Below are 20597 nucleotides of genomic sequence, written 5' to 3'. Positions count from 1 at the left end.
ATAACATACAGAGGCATTGATCATCACATCAAATTGTATTGGTCACATACACATGGTTAGCTGATGTTAATGCGAGTGCAGCGAAATGCTTGTGCTTCTAGTTCCGACAATGCAGTAATAACCAACAAGTAATCTTAACAATTTCACAACAACTACCTTATACACACACACAAGTGTAAAGGGATGAATATGTACATGTAAATATATAGATGAGCGATGGCCTTGCGGCATAGGCAAGATGGTGTAGAGTACTGTATATACATATGAGATGTTGTAGAATTACGTAGAATACACAACGTTCCTTCCAACCGGCACATAATACAGAACGGAAGTCAGTCCATTCCGTACAAATGTGCGCATTCTGCAACATTCAAACGAGGCTGCAAAGAAAACTAATGGGACTGTAGCGACTATGTTGACTTCAAAATCCTGGGTGTGTACTAGGTTTCTATTCAAGCGTTGATCGACATGGTAATGGCTCTATAATATTGGAGAAAAGTTGAAAAAACGGACCCTCCGTTACATCGTGACGTGTCATGRCGTAACGTACAGCACGCATAAAGCAACTATTTCTGTTTTACAATCTTTCTCCACCAGGTGTAGCATTTTTTGCGTCATCACTGCAAGCGATCATGACTCTCAAAGCCGCTGTTTACTTCTGAAGATCACTTTAGCACCGCCCTAAAAACACGATTCAAATTCGACACAACCCTTCAAATAGGTATGTAATGACGCATTATTTAAACTCTTTATAGTGTTTCATTTACATTTTAGAGGAGATAAGGTGATAAGTTGGACAGATCGAGTGGAAAAAAAGCAGTTTCCCCACACATCATCTCTCCTTCTCACTATCACGCATTAGTTTCGCTTCCCCACCCGCTATTTTAAAAAAAGACCGACGGAGCTCATTGCCTTCTTGAATCATGCAGAAACGGGCAGCGTGGAGGGCTCGTCATTGATTTTGTTGGAAGGGGGAGAAATTGTGCTTTACAGATGGTATTGACATTACAGTTGATCTGGAGGAAGTATTACGTTTTTGGGGCGCTAAAATAAGGTCAATTGTACGGACCAAGGCGATGTACCAGAGTGAGTTAGTCTACGTTATGAAGGTGAGTACCAAGTCKGTGACCGATATAACGTAAGCTAGCTAATTTAACTATTAACTATTAGCTAGCTAGTTACTTCGTAAAATGATGTAACGTTTGACAGTATCTACCTGAGAATGTGTGTATTTTCGTTAGCTTGGTTAAGTTATGCTTGCTAGCTAAAAATCATTGTTATTCATGTCTTCTAGACAGTATCTAACAAYGATACATTGACAGGGGAGATCACCGTGAGGGATGCCTGTCACAGGTCAATGAGGAAGAGTGAAAAGCCACACAGCACGAGAGTAGGGAAAGGTTATAGATAGCTACTAGGGACCATGTTAAACATCTCCTGTGCAACACTCATTATGGTGTGTTAGACATTGTCAACGTTTAGTCTTATCAATAGATAGATCTTAGTGATGGGTCCCAATCTCCATTTAGAATTGCCCACTTAACAGGTTATTTGATAAAGATCTGTTGATGCAGTGTTTGGTAATTGTGTTACTGAGACACAATGTATTCCTGTATAGTTAAATGAGCCCCTAGTTAAGAAGACTAGACACTACTATGTTTATTGATATTTATGGGCCACATCATTCTTGTTTCTCACCTCAGTCTTTCTTCACAGATGATGTTAAAGCACTCTGTACCCAGTGATCGTGGTCCAGTGCTCCTGTGTTGCAGNAATGCAGTGTTTGGTAATTGTGTTACTGAGACACAATGTATTCCTGTATAGTTAAATGAGCCCCTAGTTAAGAAGACTAGACACTACTATGTTTATTGTTATTTATGGGCCACATCATTCTTGTTTCTCACCTCAGTCTTTCTTCACAGATGGTGTTAAAGCACTCTGTACCAGTGATCGTGGTCCAATGCTCCTGTGTTGCAGGAAGTGCTATGTGCAATCCTCCGGTGGTCCTTCTTTACCAGACAGCGCACTAGTTCCCTAAACCTACTAACTCGTGTGCTGATGGAAAAAGGTAAGTTGGAGGTTCCTAGAATGGAAACATTTTAGAATATATTTTCTTGTGATTATTTTTTTTTTGTATCCAGATGATAAGCCTAAACAGTGGCGTCTTAGGAACCGAAGACTGGGGGGGAAATATATAATCTATAAATCTGTATATTTTAATCCATTTTATTTGAACTTTCGGGCTTGTGCTGTTTCTGGAGAAGTTACATGAGTCTTTGTCATAGTGTGATCTCTCCAACCTGATGTTAAGGTTTTAAAATGTTTTGCAGGAGTTCTCTCTACAAAGCTCTCAATGGATACATGCCTGACATGGACCTTCTCCGCTTCTCAGAAAGGTATGCCAACTTTTCTCCACTTACCGCCCTTCTTGTGACAATGGAAATGTCAGCTGACGTGCCACTGGGCCAGTGCAAGCTGGCAGTGTACTGTCCTATCAACTTCCACAGCCAAAGAGCTGTGAAATTGTGAAGATTGACAATACCCCTTCTCCACCAATACTTCCATTTAGATGGCTACAGGAGTACTGCACGCTGAAGAATGTAAACWTCTTTCCGTGTGGCTTCGTAGTGCACCTAGATGCCCTGTGGTTAGGATCCTCTCCAGATGGCATCATATTTGATCCCAGTGTGAGACCACACTTTGGACTCTTAAGAGGTCAAGTGCCCAAATGTACAAAGTTATGTTGACTGCACTTACCTGAAGATACAGAATGGAGAGCTGAAGTTGAAGAGATCWCATGCTTACTACTGGCAGGTGCAAGGTCAAATCGTTCTCACAGGTTGTAGCTGGTGTGACTTTTGTCATCTGTGCACAGGAGGACATCCTAGTTGAAAGGATATATAAAGATCTACAGGTTTCAAAAACTGAGAAGTTTGACTAGTTTTATTTTTACCACTACTTGCAGAAGTGTCTTATCTCGCATGGGTGCCAAGTTTAGTGGTTTCATGAAAAATAAGTATTGATGCTCTTGTGAAGAAAACTACAGTAGAATATACACTGCTCAAAAGAAATAAAGGGAACACTTAAACAACACAATGTAACTTTGTTGTTTAAGTGTTCCCTTTATTTTTTTGAGCAGTGTATATTTGTTTAAAAACAATGTATTTCAGCCAATGTTCAACAGTTTAATTAATCAATTCCACATCTCTAACATTGTATTCAATCGTACATTCTGTCTATTCTGTGTTTACTTGATTTCTTTCCCCCTAAACTCATTGCCTAATTAAAGACAATACAAGCTCCACACAAACTGATATTCACTACAACACAAATGATTGATACATGTCGTAGCTAAACACATTATTATTTTGCTGCTAGCAAATAAACACATGTACATTTACACTGGCTTGGCCCATGCTCTGACCAAAGGTCCGTTGTCATAGTTGATCAACAGGCACGCCACAGCAAATAACTGGTTGATGCTGCCTGAGATGGTCAGGGGGGGTGACTGTGTCAAACAGCCTGCCTGAGATGGTCAGGGGGGATGACTGTGTCAAACAGCCTGCCTGAGATGGTCAAGGGGGATGACTGTGTCTAACAGCCTGCCTGAGATGGTCAGGGAGATGACTGTCAAACAGCCTGCCTGAGATGGTCAGGGGGGATGACTGTGTCTAACAGCCTGCCTGAGATGGTCAGGGGGGATGACTGTGTCAAACAGCCTGTGTTCCTTTACTCTTGCAGATCATTCTTTCAACATGCAGCCTGGCAATGGACTGGGTCTCCCTTAACCTCATGTGCTGGCATCTGTGTGCGTCTTGACAGAAAGGCTGGCTGGTAGACATTGCACGGAACAATGTCATCTAGGAGAAAGCCCTTATCCACCATAATGGCCATGTCAGGGGTGAGTAAGGAACTAATTCCAGACTGCTTGAAGATCTCCTTGTCACTCACAGATCCAGCATACGATGACACAAAAAATGACAGCTCCGTGTGGTGACATTCCCAACATGCCCTTAAAGGTACAGTGTGACTTGTAGGAAGAGAACACCTCACTCTGCAGTAGTAGTGAAGATGGTGTCTGGCAGCGGACTTCAGTGCAGTCCATCACTACCTGGGTGTCTGGATAGTCCTTCAACTCAGGTGGCAGGTGGGCTTTGATGGTTTCCTTGGGGTCCATATCCGTGCTGATCCAAGCAGACAGTAGGAGGAAGTTGGCCCAAGAGATGATAATCCGGCTCACTGTCGATTGGTGGATGCTAAACCAATGGGCTAAATCCTTCTGCTTCAGACCCAGCGACAGATGAGTCATAAACAAGAAGAACTCGTTGATTAATGGCAGTGTCTGAACGTAAACAAAACCGTTTTAGTACAATATAGTCCTTTATATTCGGTCCATAATAATAATAGAAAAACATCTAGAGGGGCCCCTCCTTTGCGGGGCTGTAATTTAAACGTTCATTGCGAACTATTTCAGTCAGAAATGCATCGACGACAGATAGATCGCTAGTAAGCTAATGATTAAAAACAATAGCAGAAATCGTTCCGGAAGTCATCAACCCGGTAGGAAGTAAATTWAAATGTTGTTGGCGGTATAAAGCATAAAGCCTATTGACTGGCCATCTCGGTGAAAAAATATGATTTGACATTTGTTAGTTTAGATTTGTTTATCACATTTTTATTTGTAAAAGTAATATAAACACAACACATTTTATACGATCAGATTTTTTTTTTTTACACTACACATTGAATTATTGAACAATTACACATTGAACAATTACATTTTATTTTAACTAGTGAACCTACACATTCTGAACAATTATAGTTTTAAGCAGTGTATTGGTAGTTAGTTAACATGCTACCTAACTGATCAACAATTATAGGTACAAGCTAATAACAAGGTATATATGCTATCTTATTGAACAAGCAACTTAACTCATAATGATGTGTGCGCTTGGCATCTCTCCAGGTTGTTGTGCTGCTTGGCTGGCTAGCTGCTCAATGGTTTCCTCCAGATATTGCCACTGTTCTCGCTCACACTGCAGTGCACACTGCCACCATCAGCTGTGTGTCTCTGACAGCTCCAGAAAGTCCACTCCTTGCATACGTACTGTAATTATGATGAATCATAGATTGGCAAGGAAATCCTCTTCATCTTCACTGTCCAACTGCATTGTCACATAGCCTATAAAGAACAAAGAACACCACACCTAACAGCAAACACCAAAACAACTACATATTTAGGTACATGTAATGTAATGATGGCCAGGAAATGCTACTTTGATAACAGAAAACACTGTCTGCATGGTTAGATTTAAATGTCTCCCAAAATGTCAAAATCTAACATTACCTCATTTTCACTATGAGTAAGTCTCCAAATGGTTCTCCTTCTGAAGAAGTGCTCTGGCCTGTGAAAGAGATCAGGTAAATCTTCCTTAGAGAGGCTGGGCAGCATGTCTGTGCTTATATTAGCAGCTGAAAAAACACATTTAACCCCATGGTAAATAGTTAAGTAATTAGCAACTAAATCATAGTTTATAGATGTAAAGTGTCAGGTTGATATAGGTTATGAGACATTAGCATACTGTCTTCCCTTTCCAGTTAATACAGGAATGATTTACCAAGCTAGCTTATGTTTAAAAAAAAAAAAAAATAAATCGTAAGGGGTGGATCAGCTTAATATTGCGGAAAGATTGCTTCCATCAATGTAATTGTCTGCATCATTTCCAATCTCCCGTATATTTTTCTGGGTAAATATATATATCCATATACATACACGGATGCATACATGTACACATAATATATATATATACACATACCTATATAGACATACATATACACACATATACATACACATACCTATATAGACATACATACTTTTTAAAAATAATATACCTTTATTATTATTCCCCGCAAACCCTACCCCGATCCCCCAGTTGGAGTAAACTAATAAACACTCAGGCTTCTACCTTCAGTTTATACATCTTATACACATTTTACAGACAATCTATTTTACAATAGTTACTTTTTGTTCTTAGTCCTTCCTCTATTTCTGATGTCCATCTAGTTTGATTTCTATTTGTAACTGTGCTATTTCACAAAATCTCTGAACCTATATACATTTTACAAACCCCGTATGCTTTACATTGGTTATCTTGTTATTAGTCCCACCCTTCAGCTCCATTCAACCCCTCCCAACTATCAACACCATCCATTTTGGATTTCTATTGGCCATATATTTTTCAACTGTGCTGTGATGCTTCACAAAATTACTGAACCTTTCTATTCTCATAGCTTCTACAGATTGTAAATTAAAGATAAACATTTTTGCTAAAATAATTATTATATTATTGATCGATTGACTATGGCTTTTCAAATCACCTAGTATTGCTATCTGCAGTGTTAGTTCTAGGTAAATGTTGCAATTCTTCAGCCATTCCTGGACCTGTGACCAAAAACGAGCTACATATGGACAGTACCAAAATAAATGATCTAATGACTGCCTCTTCACAGCAGAATCTGCAGAGCTGGGAAGATTGTATCCCCCCATATATATAATATTCTAATGGTTGCACGAATTTTGTATAGTAATTTAATTTAAAAAATGTGAAGTTTTGAATCCGACGTTTTGCTTATCAATTCATAAACCATGTGCCATGGAAGCGGTACATCGAAAATCTCTTCCCAACTATTTTGCCATTTATATGGCACAGCTGTCTGTTTTTGGTCCTTAAATGAAATTGGTATATGTTTTTATTTATCACACGTTTCTTTAACCATTTATGTTCTTTAATACAGGGCCGACATACAAGTTCCTTGCTTTTTTCCCCCTTCCATTTTTGTGGTAATGCTGCAATTAATCAGTTGTGATTTTGGGTAGAGCAGACATTTCCATATGTCTGTGTCAGCTGCATGTGTGACAACTCCACCAGTCCTATTTATATCATTCACTAAAAGTATAATTGTTTAAAATTTCTTCGAAAAAAACCGTTTGTTTTTAATCAATTTGTATATTTGAGTTTAACCACTATTTGTTGTATTATTTGTTCTGTCTTTTCAAGTGGATTAAACTGAAATTGCAACCAACTTTCTAAGGCTTATTTTTTTAAACAACGATATGAGATTATTTTTCTGTTCAAACAACCGAAAGCTAACAAAATTAGACTACCAGTATATCGTTGACGTTTATTACTTTAAACCAAAAGATAGTGCAAGCTAATTAAACTAACGTTAATGCTAAATTGTCGTCCATATTGAAAATCTTAGTTAATCTTTGCTAAAATTGTAGACAATGACTGACACCATCGATAATTTAGCTTCGCCGTCTTTGGCGCCATTTCTATTTATTTTCTAATTGTCAGTAGAAAGGGTGCCAAAGACGGCGAAGCTAAATAATCGACGGTGTCAGTCATTAGGGCACATTTACACCTCATTAACACTATTTCCGGCAATAAAACACTTTCAACCTAATCAAAGTTCAAGTGTTTTCAACTGAATGGCCGTTTTGTGCAGTTATTAACTGCCAACAGTCAACGTTATCTAGTTAAAATTAGCATGTTAACTTGGTTTGCCAACTTTTAAATTAAAACAAACGTTACCTTGCTAAGGAGAAAGGTAGACGGGTATAAACAAATGAACATTACCTTTTAAATACTGTGGTTGATCTCTGATCCATGCCAGGATGCGTGTCACTACTTTGTGTTGGCCTACACGTCGTCAGGAGAGGACGGTAACCATTCATAATTTAACTAAAATGTTATTTGTGTAAATATGTTCATCTTTGTGGTGCGAAGTTTGTTACAATCTAAGATGGATAATGATAATTAATGTAATTAACGGTTATTATAACACCTGTAAAGCGGAGTGATACATGTATAGTTAAAAGTCGCAGTGCTGTTATACTCTACTCCAATCAAATTACTTCGTCGTATTATAAATACTTGTGAACATTTTCAGTTCTTTCCGCCCGTTTACTTGCGTTTGCTTTTAGTAACATTCAAGATGCTTTTGACGGTGCGTTATCTGCTGTTATTGAGCCATATCAATAGATTGCACAGTCGCAGCCCTGATTTCTGGTTGCTCTGTGGTATTGACGGATGCACTGAGGAATCCAGAGTGTACAATTCCTTCTATCATCATTTAAAGAGAAACCACATTGAACACTTACTTGAAGGCACCCGAACAGATGAACAGCCATCGGAGGAAAACCAAGTACAACCGCAACAAGTAAGTAGCTAGCAAGCATTTTTTTTTCTGGATTTACAAAAATAATTTTATTAACCGACGATACACGGACCAAAGTCATACTATCCATAGGCTATACGATAATTTTTTTAGCTATAGTGACTCTTATGGCTAAAGCTGGATTAATGTGAAAATAATCAATGATAAATAGGAACAAAACACTTAAATAGCTCTTGTTGAAACTAAATACAATTTCAAATAATAATATTTGTCTTTGATGTGTGGTACACAGGACAACATTCAACCCGATCAGCTCCTAGCGAACTCTTGCATCAGTGATCAGCAACTCCATACATCTGACTCAGATGAAGGGCAAAGGGGCATTGACAAACATGAAGCTGTCACAGTGCAACAAGTAAGGTACTCGGTTGGTGGCAATCTGAAATTAACCATATTTTAAATACTTAGATGTACTAATAGCATTCATAGTCATTCTTCACAACCACTTCTCCTGTTACAAACATTATACTTGTCATGAACTAGTAATGTCCAGCCTCAGGATACTACATTCAATGTCAACATTTTTAGGATCTGACAACACATGCCACTGCTTTTGTGATAAATGCCAGAGCCAAGCATCGTCTCACACAGGTAAGATGCTTTTTCTGAGCAGAACACAGCATTTGGTTTGTTACATTATGCAGAGCATGTTTGTAGTGGTTCAGTGATGGTTGAGTTCATTCTCAGTGCTAGGTTGTCCACCTTACTATTGTCGATCCCTTATGTCCTTATGTTAATGAATATGTCATAAGCAAAATCTAAATATCATAGGTATACATGATGGTGTGTTCCAACCTCCATGATTGATTTTCTCTCCCTCTCTCTTTCAGAAAGGTGTGAATGACATTGTCGCTGGGGTACAGCAGTATCAATCATCACTATTGGACAACCTCAGGAGGCAGATGGAGGCAGTGCTAAAGAAGCATTCAGGAAGCACATCAGGTCAACTTGGAAAATGGTGCAATGGATATGTTTGACAATATCATTGACCCTTTTGCTGGCGTTGCAACACCATTTAGACAGGACAGTGTTATTAAGAAGCAGTTTAGGTGTTTGGACGCAGAGGAAATTCAAATCGCTCGAACCACAGGCAAGATGAAATGTGGAGGATCAAAATACTTTTTCTTCAAAGACAAATTATTTTATTATGTACCATTTAGTCAAAAGTCTAGAACAGTTCTTATCACACCCAAGGATTTTGTCTGTGGTTGAAAAGGGACCTCYGATGTGCAGGGYAAYTTGTTTTCATGACATTGTTGATGGTGCTCTTCTAAAATCACATCCCTTATTTTTCAGAGAAACCAAAGGCATTGCAGATTGTTCTGTACACGGATGAAATGGAGATCTGTAATCCACTAGGATCCTTTGCATCCCCCAAAAAACAAGTTGTTAATGGTGTACTACACCCTAGGAAATATAAATCCAAAATACAGGTCTAAACTGGCTGCTATCAGGCTACTTTGGCATGGCTAGATCAGCAGACCTCCGTCAATCTGGTGTAGATAGAATCAGGAAAGACATGGATGCATTGTACAGTGGGGTTAAAATGCTAACTATTAACGGAGAAAACGATATATGGTGCGATGTTCTCTCTGTGGAGACACCCTGACACAACATGAACTAGCAGGGTTCAAAGAGGGTGTGGGGCTTTGCCTACAGTAAGTGCAGACACTGAGTGTTATTTTGAGGACATGCAGTCACTCTTCAATGAGGATACATATACTAAAAGGACATGGGAGAAGCATGTCAGACAGTGTGATGAAATAGAAAAGGTACAGACTGACTTGCTTCGCAACAACCTGAGAACAACAAATGGGATCAATAGAAGGAGCAACTTAGTTGAATTCCCAGCCTTTGATATCATACAACAAACTTCGCAAGACATTATGCATGTAATTCTGGAGGGCGTAGCCCCATTGGAAATCAAATGTGTTTTGAATCATCTTGTTGTGTCAGGACAGATTGATCTGGACTCAGTGAATTCTGCTATTCTTGGTTTCCCTTATTCCCCTCTAGATGTTAGAGATCGGCCYTCCRCAATTTCTGTTAGTACATTCATGTCAAGTGATGGTAAACTAAAACAGTCATCTGGGCAAATGCTTGTCCTGCTAAGGATATTGCCATTTGTTTTGGAGACTTTGGAAGTCAATGCATATATARACAAGACTGATAATTGAGCTAATAGAGATTGTACAGYTGGTATTTGCACATGTTCTTTCCATTGCGACTGTGTCTACGTTAAAGTTTAATCTGAAACATTGGACGGAGCTTTTTCTAGACCGCATCGTTACACCTAAACAGCATTACATGATACATTTGCCATCACGGATAAAGTCATTGGGTCCAATGGTTAGACATATGTGTATGTGGTTCGAGTCTAAACAATTTTTCTTTAAACGATGGGCTTCCAAGCTCAATTTAAAAAATATTTGCAAGTATTCGATCAATCAGAACCAAATGTATGAAAGCTGCCAAAATGTTGACGGTTCAATGCACCCAATTGTTTCAAATGAAAGGTAGATGGGACCTGTATCAGAGGATAAAGATCTACAATATTTATGTGGAAAATTGAGGGACTTCCTAGGTTTCAATGAAGTATCAGTCAAATGGCTTGTAATAAATACATAATTCAGAAGGCCATGTTCTTTGCCAAAGTACTGAATGGTAATATGCCAGAATTTGGACTGGTCAAAAACATATTTTTTGGTTGATTCTAGGCTTTATTGTTCTATACGCTTTGATAGAAACGTGGTGGCTTATCAAGTTGAGGTCCCACACCTTGCACAGGCCACTGAGTTAGTGGATGCTGAAAAGCTGTTTGATTTTTTTTTTTACCTCTTATTACACAATTAGCAACAAGAGCCAAACGTATGTACAAGTTAAATACCATCTTGGGGATGTAATAGAATTGTTCAACAGTTCAAATGACTGTGTTCCCCAGATATGAAAAGTGTACTGTCTTTGTTCTGTATTTTGTCTACATGATTGCTGTGTGTAAGATTGACAATAAAACAGTGAATTCCATTTGGTCATTATCTGTTCTTAATATGTGAAGAGATGAAATAATGACTGACAAAGCAGTTTTGTACTTGTCAGTGTTGATCAAACAGCTTTGTAATTCTAATTTCGAGCATTAAGTTACTCGGGAACCACTAAATAAAACTAACAAGTTGTATTATCTTAAGATAATTAAGGACAAAAAAGCTTGAAACTAGTGAAATGCTRTAACATTAAAAACTGCCTGGTAAGAAGAAATATCTTGTCAGAAAAATCAAGCATATTGCCTTTTGATTTAATCTTACTTTTGCAGCCAGGCATGTGTGTTGTGACTGCGTGTGTGACAAAGAAAATCGTTTTTTGTGTCGTATAAAGGGGAAATGCGTGCATTTCAGCATTTGAGTCACTTTTCAAAAGTTGCTAAAAGTTCCAAATACATTTTAAAAGTAGCTAAATGTGTTGCTAGGTGCTGTTTGGAAAAAAAATAGTTGCCAGGGTTGTCTGAAAAGTTACTAAATCTAGCAACAAAAGTGCTAAGTTGGCATCACTGAATGTAGGGTATGTAAACATGATATAAAGTGGCATTGTTTGTAGTGATACATTTATTACATCTAATTATTCAAGTGGCTAGAGATATTAGATGTGGTTGAGCTGCCTTACTGTCATAAGGAGTAGGAAATTGTGTTATTAGCTGTGGTTGTGAGTGTTATGTCTTGGTCCTTTCCTTCCAGGCCTCTGATGAAGGAGAAGTTGGAGCAGGGCATCAGTCTGGTGGTGGATAGATACGCCTTCTCTGGAGTGGCCTTCACCAGCGCCAAGCCTGTGAGTTCATTAAAACAATACACACAGTTCTCACCAGCGCCAAGCCTGTGAGTTCATTAAAACAATACACACAGCTCTCACCAGCACCAAGCCTGTGAGTTCATTAAAACAATACACACCAGTTCTCACCAGCGCCAAGCCTGTGAGTTCATTAAAACAATACACACAGTTCTCACCAGCGCCAAGCGAATCTGTGAGTTCATTAAAACAATACACATGTAACGGCAGTCTACTTCGTCCCCTCTCCTCAGACGAGGAGAAGTCGAGAAGGATCAGAGGACCAATGTGCAGCGTGGTAATTAGACATAATGAATTTAATAGACAAAACAAAACACTATACAAACTGACAAACACACTAACCGTCACAGTCCTTGCTGGTGCAGACAAAAAAACAAAGACAGGAAACAACCACCCACAATCCCCCACACAAAACAAGCCACCTATATTATGATTCTCAATCAGGGACAACGATTGACAGCTGTCTCTGATTGAGAACCATATCAGGCTGAACATAGAAACCGAGACGAACTAGACACACAACATAGAATTCCCACCCAGCTCACGTCCTGACCAACACTAAACAAGCAAAACACATTAAGAACTCTGGGTCAGGACGTTACAACACACAGCTCTCACCAGCGCCAGCCTGTGAGTTCATTAAAACAATACACACAGCTCTCACCAGCGCCAGCCTGTGAGTTCATTAAAACAATACACACAGCTCTCACCAGCGCAGCCTGTGAGTTCATTAAAACAATACACACAGCTCTCACCAGCGCCAAGCCTGTGAGTTCATTAAAACAATACACACAGCTCTCACCAGCGCCAAGCCTGTGAGTTCATTTTAACAATACACACAGCTCTCACCAGCGCCAAGCCTGTGAGTTCATTAAAACAATACACACAGCTCTCACCAGCGCCAAGCCTGTGAGTTCATTAAAACAATCACACAGCTCCACCAGCGCCAAGCCTGTGAGTTCATTAAAACAATACACACAGCTCTCACCAGCGCCAAGCCTGTGAGTTCATTAAAACAATACACACAGCTCTCACCAGCGCCAAGCCTGTGAGTTCATTAAACAATACACACAGCTCTCACCAGGCCAAGCCTGTGAGTTCATTAAAACAATACACACAGCTCTCACCAGCGCCAAGCCTGTGATTCATTAAAACAATACACACAGCTCTCACCAGCGCCAAGCCTGTGAGTTCATTAAAACAATACACACAGCTCTCACCAGCGCCAAGCCTGTGAGTTCATTAAAACAATACACACAGCTCTCACAGCGCCAAGCCTGTGAGTTCATTAAACAATACACACAGCTCTCACCAGCGCCAAGCCTGTGAGTTCATTAAACAATACACACAGCTCTCACCAGCGCCAAGCCTGTGAGTCATTAAAACAATACACACAGCTCTCACCAGCGCCAAGCCTGTGAGTTCATTAAAACAATACACACAGCTCTCACCAGCGCCAAGCCTGTGAGTTCATTAAAACAATACACACAGCTCTCACCAGCGCCAAGCCTGTGAGTTCATTAAAACAATACACAGCTTCACAGCCAGCCGTAGTCATTAAAACAATCACACAGCTTCACCAGCGCCAAGCTGTTGAGTTCATTAAAACAATACACACAGCTCTCACAGCGCCAAGCCTGCTGAGTTCTTACAATACACACGTCTCACACGCCAAGCCTGTTCTGTATGTACTTCTTTGGCTGTGTTTTGCTCTGCCTGAAATACCCCTCCTGCAGTGTTGTCGTACTCGAGTCCGGTCTCGAGCCACACATTGTGTGTCGGTCTTGTCTCAGTTTGGAATACATTTCTATCTGTCTTGACTTGGTCTCGGACAGTGAGGACTCAACATTTCTTCCCAAGACCACCGGCGTAAATAAAACTCATTATCAGCTTCTAATCAGTCAGCACATAAAAGCGCTTCGCCAAATATATACACTCCTTTCTTGAAACTTATCTTATCGCCTATTGAAACCTGGGATTTCTACTTTACTCGTAACCTTATGTCCTTTTACTTTCATTGAAAAATAGCCTCAAACTTTGGCTGAATTTGCTAGACTCGTTGGTGGGGAAGAGTGGGGAAATTGTTGGAAAGTTACATAGCTCACTATTAGTAAGGGAAGACGGGGGAAATTGTAACAGTCGCTATATCTATTTATCATGTTTGTCAGTGGTGGAACCTATAGGACCTAGGCCTTCAGTGGAAGAACCTAACTATGGACCTAGGCCTTCAGTGGAGAACCTATTGGACCTAGGCCTTCAGTGGAGAACCTATTGGACCTAGGCCTTCAGTGAGAACCTATAGGACCTAGGCCTTCAGTGGAAACTATAGGACCTAGGCCTGCAGTGGAGAACCTATAGACCTAGGCCTGCAGTGGAGAACCTATAGGACCTAGGCCTGCAGTGGAGAACCTATAGGACCAGCGCTTCAGTGGAGAACCTATAGGACCTAGGCCTTCAGTGGAGAACCTATAGGACCTAGGCCTGCAGTGGAGAACCTATTGAACCTAGGTCTGCAGTGTGTGACAGCTCGTGAAGCTGAAAGGACAGTAACCAATAGGGTTGCACATTTTGGGGATTATTCAGAGGTGGAAACTTTCCGTGGAATTAATGGAAATATATGCAAATTAATATTAATACCATTTAAATGTAGATGTTTTATGCAATGGATACATTTACCATACTGTATGGAGACAGAAACATAAAACCTTTTACCTTATCATAAGTACACATCATTGCAAATGATTAAATCCTTCCAATAGAAATTTTAAAAATCTATTTAGTTACGAATTAAAAGAGTTGACTCTCACATTGGATGATTTCACTGAACAACAAAAGAAAAGGGATATATGAATGATCCATCGCATCTCCCAGAAACGTTTTCAACATCTGTAAAATGATAGTCTAGAAACTAAAGCTTTGGTTGTCTTCCTCTCGGGCTTCCATGTCTTCTCCCTGGACCTCCTCAATGTCCACCTTTTGAACATCAGGCATCTTCACTGTCACTTTCCAACCTTGTTGAGGATGGCTTGTTGTCAGGCTCAAAAAGCCTAAAATTTGCCAGATGGCCACCAATTTTTCAACCCTTGTATTGGACAGCCTGTTGCGTGCTTTGGTGTGTGTTGTTTTCCCAAACAGGACCAGTTGCGCTCTGAGGCAGCTGATGTTGGTGGGATATGGGGATGATGGAGGCAACAGGGGAAAGAGCCTCAGATCCACAAAGCCCTTCCACCAGGTGGCTGATGAGACATGTTGGCACGACTGCCAAATTGCATCTCCCATCCCAATCCCTTGCTTGGAAGTGTACTTCGCCAGACTGCCAAGAACCTTGCCCTCATCCAGGCCAAGGTGGCGAGACACAGTAGTGATGACACCATAGGCCTTGTTGATCTCTGCACCAGACAGGATGCTCTTGCCAGCATACTTGGGGTCCAACATGTACGCTGCGGCGTGTWTGGGCTTCAGGCAGAAGTCACTCCTTTTGATGTGTTTCCTCTGCTTGGAGCAACAGTGAAGTGGGCAGGGCAGTACGGATATCTTCTCTTACATCCGCAAGCAMAGTCTGAACATCAGACAGGATGGCATTGTCTCCCTCAATCTGTGCAATGGCTACTGCTATAGGTTTCAGGATTTTCAGGCTCTCCCAAAATACATCATCCAGGAGGATCCTCTTGATGGGGCTGTCCATATCAGCAGACTGTGATATGGCCAATTCTTGGAGAGACTCCTTCCCCTCCCAAAGGGTGTTGCTGGGCAGCTTCAATGTGGTGCTCTTATTATTCTCACTTTGCTTGGTGAGGTAGATTGCTGCTATAACTTGATGACCCTTCACATACCTAATCATTTCCTTGGCTCTCTTGTAGAGAGCCAAGGAAATCCCATTGAAATCCCACAATCCCATTGTTTTCAGTGCCAAGATGTCCGTGAGGAGCTTATTCAATGCATGAGCAGCACAGCCAATGGGTAGGACTCCTCCACTTTAGACCAAGCAGCCTTCATGTTCGCAGCACTGTCTGTCARCAGTGCAAATACCTTCTGTGGTCAAAGGTCATTGACTGCCTTCAGCTCATCTGCAATCTGCAATGTAGAGACCGTTGTCCCTTGTTTCTGTGCTCTTGTAGAATACTGGTTGAGGGGTAGAGATGTAGTTAATTATTCCTTGCCCCCGAACATTCGACCACCCATCAGAGATGATTGCAATACAGTTTGCTTTCTCTATGATTTGCTTGACCTTCACTTGACCAGCAAATGAGTAGATAAAGCATGTCTGGTTGGAGGGGTGTATGCTGGSCGAAGAACATTCAGAAATCTCTTCCAATACACATTGCCTGTGAGCATCAGAGGTGAACCAGTTGCATACACAGCTCGAGCAAGACATTCATCCAGCATTTCTCTGACTATGTTCCTCCATTGAGTCAAAAATTCCAGGAGTACCATGAGCTGTTGCTATCGATAAGATTAGCAAGATGGCGCCGACAGAGATGCTCGGTTCCTTGTCAATCATTGGCTTATTGGTGAAATCAGTAAATCAATCAAACCTTTAATGCAATTGCAAACAGAAGTTGACAACGGAAACACAGCACGTATGTTTCAGAGTAAGTTCTGCGAAATAAAAAGGTCAAAGTTGCTTTAATATGCTTGCAGTCGAACCCCTAGTGATGTAACTGCCTACATCAACACCTTCTACTCATGAGACCAAGCCCATGCATATACAGTTATACAAACTTGCTGCAGAAAACAATAGTTCCAGTGTTTTCTAAGGGCTCAGCAGTAATTTTCCATTCACGTGTGGCTTACAGTGGTATGTCTGACTTGTCTCTTATCTATTTACTCCCCTGCAGGGGTCTGTGTCGCTCTTTTAGCCTTGAGGCGCTTTCTCACACATCTGCTCACAGCGTTTCTTATAAGAGGCATAGACTAGAATAGAACTGTGGAACAGTATTAAACCTTATAATGCATATATTGCTAATCTGTGGTCCAGGACCCTATAAATGTAGTAGGGGAGGGTCTTATAGRCCTTCCCCTTCTATTAATACAACATAAGCATAATAAATTATTATAATACATCAATCATTTGGTGCAGCTCCTATCATGACCCCAGGGTGACCCCCATCACCTCACGTTCTAAGGAAACTATGCAGTATAAAAAATAAAGTAATCTATTACTTCTTACATTGTTACCCCAGGAAGTCTTATTACATACAGCCGGGAAGAACTATTGGATATAAGAGCAAAGTCAACTTACCAACATTACGACCAGGAATACGACTTTTCCGAAGCGGATCCTCTGTTCGGACCACCACTCAGGACAATGGATATGATCCCAGCCGGCGACCCAAAACAACGGCGCCGCAGACAGAGCGGTCTTCTGGTCAGGCTCCGTAGATGGGCACATCGCTCACCGCTACTACACGCCAATGTACAGTCTCTTGACAACAAGGTAGGCGCAATTCGAGCAAGGGTTGCCTTCCAGAGAGCGAGAGAAGAGATTAACATTCTCTGTTTCACGYAAACATGGCCCACTCGGGATATTTTATCAGAGTCGGTACAGCCACCCGGTTTCTTCACGCATCGTGCCGACAGAAACAAACATCTCTCTGGTCAGAAGAAGGGCGGGGGTGTATGCCTTATGATTAACGAGTCGTGGTGTGATCATAACAACATACAGGAACRCAAGTCCTTTTGTACACCTGACCTAGAATTCCTTACAATCAAATACCGACCGCATTATCTACCAAGAGAAATCTCTTCGATTATAATCACAGCTGTGTATTCCCCCCCAGTGTATTCCCCGTCCAGGTGTGCTTGGGGGGGCCAAGCACACCTGGACGGCCCTGAAAGAACTTCACTGGTCTCTATGTAAACTGCAAACCACATATCCTGAGGCTGCATTTATTGTAGCTGGGGATTTTAACAAGCTAATCTGAAAACAAGGCTTCCTTAATTTTATCAGCATATCGAATGAGTGACTCGAGCTGGCAGCTTTCTTGATCATTGCTACTCTAACTTCCGCGACGCATACAAAGCCCTCCCCAGCCCTCCATTCAGCAAATCTGATCACGACCACATTTTGTTGCTCCCAGCCTATAGACAGAAACTAAAATAGGAAACGCCTGTGCTCAGGTCTGTTCAACGCTGGTCCGACCAATCGGATTCCAGGCTTCAAGATTGCTTCGATCACGTGGACTGGGATATGTTCCGGATAGCCTCGGACAACAACATTGATGTATACGCTGATTCGGTGAGCAAGTTTATTAGCAAGTGCATCGGTGGTGATGTACCCATGGTGACTATTAAAACCTTCCCCAACCAGAAACCGTGGATTGATGGCAGCATTTGCGCAAAAATTAAAGCTCGAACCACTGCTTTTAAATCATGGCAAGGCGACCGGAAACATGACCGAATACAAACACTGTAGCTATTCCCTCCGCAAAGCAATCAAACAAGCTAAGCGTCAGTATATTGACGAAGTAGAGTCGCAATTCAACAACTCAGACACGAGACGTACAGTTGAAGTCGGAAGTTTTTCACAATTCCTGACATTTAATCCTAGTAAAAAATCCCTGTCTTAGGTCAGTTAGGATCACCACTTTATTTTAAGAATGTGAAATGTCAGAATAATAGTAGAGATTTATTTCAGCTTTTATTTATTTCGTCACATTCCCAGTGCGTCAGAAGATTACACACTCAATTAGTATTTGGTAGCATTGCCTTTAAATTGTTTAACTTGGGTCAAACGTGTCGGGTAGCCTTCCACAAGCTTCCCACAATAAGTTGGGTGAATTTTGGCCCATTCCTCCTGACAGAGCTGGTGTAACAGTCAGGTTTGTAGGCCTCCTTGCTCGCACACGCTTTTTCAGTTCTGCCCACAAATTTTCTATAGGATTGAGGTCAGGGCTTTGTGATGGCCACTCCAATACCTTGACCCTCATGATGCCATCTATTTTGTGAAGTGCACCAGTCCCTCCTGCAGCAAAGCACCCCCACAACATGATGCTGCCACCCCCGCGCTTCACGGTTGGGATGGTGTTCTTTGGCTTGCAAGCCTCCCCCTTTTTCCTCCAAACATAACGGTGGTCATTATGGCCAAACAGTTCTATTTTTGTTTCATCAGACCAGAGGACAACCTAAGTGTATGTAAACTTCCAACTTCAACTGTATGTGGCAGGGTCTACAGTCAATCACGGATTACAAAAAGAAAACCAGCCCCGTCGCGGACACCGTCTTGCTCCCAGACAAATGAAACAACTTATTTGCTCGCTTTGAGGACAATACAGTGCCATGGACATGGCCCGCTACCAAAACCTGTGGGCTCTCCTTCACCGTGGCCAACGTGAGTAAAACATTTAAACGTGTTACCTCTTAGGGATCCCCTACGGCTAGAATCCCGTTAACGGGATCCATTTGACAACATCTGGTAAATTGCAGAGTGCGACATTCAAAAACACTAACTTCGTAATATTAAACATTCATGACGATACAAGTGTCTTACATCATTTAAAAGATAAACTTCTTGTTAATCCAGCCGCTTTGTCAGATTTCAAAAAGGCTTTACGGCGAAAGCATACCATACGATTATCTGAGGACAGCGCCCCGCATACAAAAGCATGAAAAACATTTTCCAACCAAACAGATGCATAACGAAWGTCAGAAATTGCAATAAAATAAATCGCTTACCTTTGAAGATCTTCATCTTTTTGCAATCCCAAAGGTCTGTTACACAATGAATGGTCGTTTTGTTCAATAAAGTCCTTTATATCCCAAAAATGTCAGTTTATTTGGCGCATTTGATTCAGAAATACACCGGTTCCAACTCGCCCAACATGCCTACAGAGGATCTAATAAGTTACCTGTAAACTTGGTTCAAACAACGTTTCTAATCCAACCTCAGGTACCCTAAAATGTAAATAATCGATAAAATTTAAGACCGGAATAAACTGTTTCCAATACCGGAGAAAAACAACACGGAGGGCGCAGTCATTCACGCGCACCAAAAGACTAGAGTCCACCGACAAAGAATATGAATACTTCTTCATTAAAAAAAAAAGAAAACATTGAACAGTTTCTAAAGGCTGTTGACATCTAGTGGAAGCCATAGGAACTGCAATCTGGGTCCTAATAAATCAGGTTTCCCATAGAAAATCATTGGAAAATTCAATGACCTCAGCAACAAAAAATTCCCTGGATGGATTGTCCTCGGGGGTTTGCCTGCCAAATCAGTTCTGTTATACTCATAGACATTATTTTAACAGTTTTAGAAACTTCAGAGTTTTCTAATACTACCATGCATATGCTTATGGGCCTGAGTAACAGGCAGTTTACTTTGGGCACCTCAGTCATTCAAACTTCCGAATACTGCCCCCTAGCCTTAACTTCTCTAGGATAGGGGGCAGCATTTTCACGTTTGGATGAAAAGCATACSCAAATTCAACTGCCAGCTACTCATCCCCAGAAGATAAAATATGCATATTGTTAGTAGATTTGGATAGAAAACACTCTGACGTTTCTAAAACTGTTTGAAT

The 20597-nt window shown here is 40.9% G+C and overlaps 1 protein-coding gene and 1 long non-coding RNA gene across 2 annotated transcripts in view; both read left to right on the top strand.

Moving 5' to 3' along the window:
• dtymk (deoxythymidylate kinase (thymidylate kinase)) overlaps positions 1-20597 on the top strand; it is a 39474-nt gene that overhangs the window by 769 nt on the left and 18108 nt on the right. The window contains exon 3 of the mRNA XM_024141977.2: positions 11970-12060. Within this exon, the coding sequence (XP_023997745.1) occupies positions 11970-12060 (91 nt within the window). The remainder of the gene's footprint in view (positions 1-11969; positions 12061-20597) is intronic.
• Positions 8-4722, top strand: LOC112074898 (uncharacterized). The gene is made up of 4 exons (XR_002894867.2): positions 8-1109; positions 1923-2068; positions 2331-2396; positions 3742-4722. It is a non-coding gene; the product is annotated as an uncharacterized lncRNA (long non-coding RNA).

The sequence above is a fragment of the Salvelinus sp. IW2-2015 genome, unplaced genomic scaffold (assembly GCF_002910315.2).
Source record: "Salvelinus sp. IW2-2015 unplaced genomic scaffold, ASM291031v2 Un_scaffold2872, whole genome shotgun sequence".
In the NCBI taxonomy this organism is placed as follows: Eukaryota; Metazoa; Chordata; class Actinopteri; order Salmoniformes; family Salmonidae; genus Salvelinus; species Salvelinus sp. IW2-2015.
This window is presented reverse-complemented; position numbering and strand designations above follow the sequence as displayed.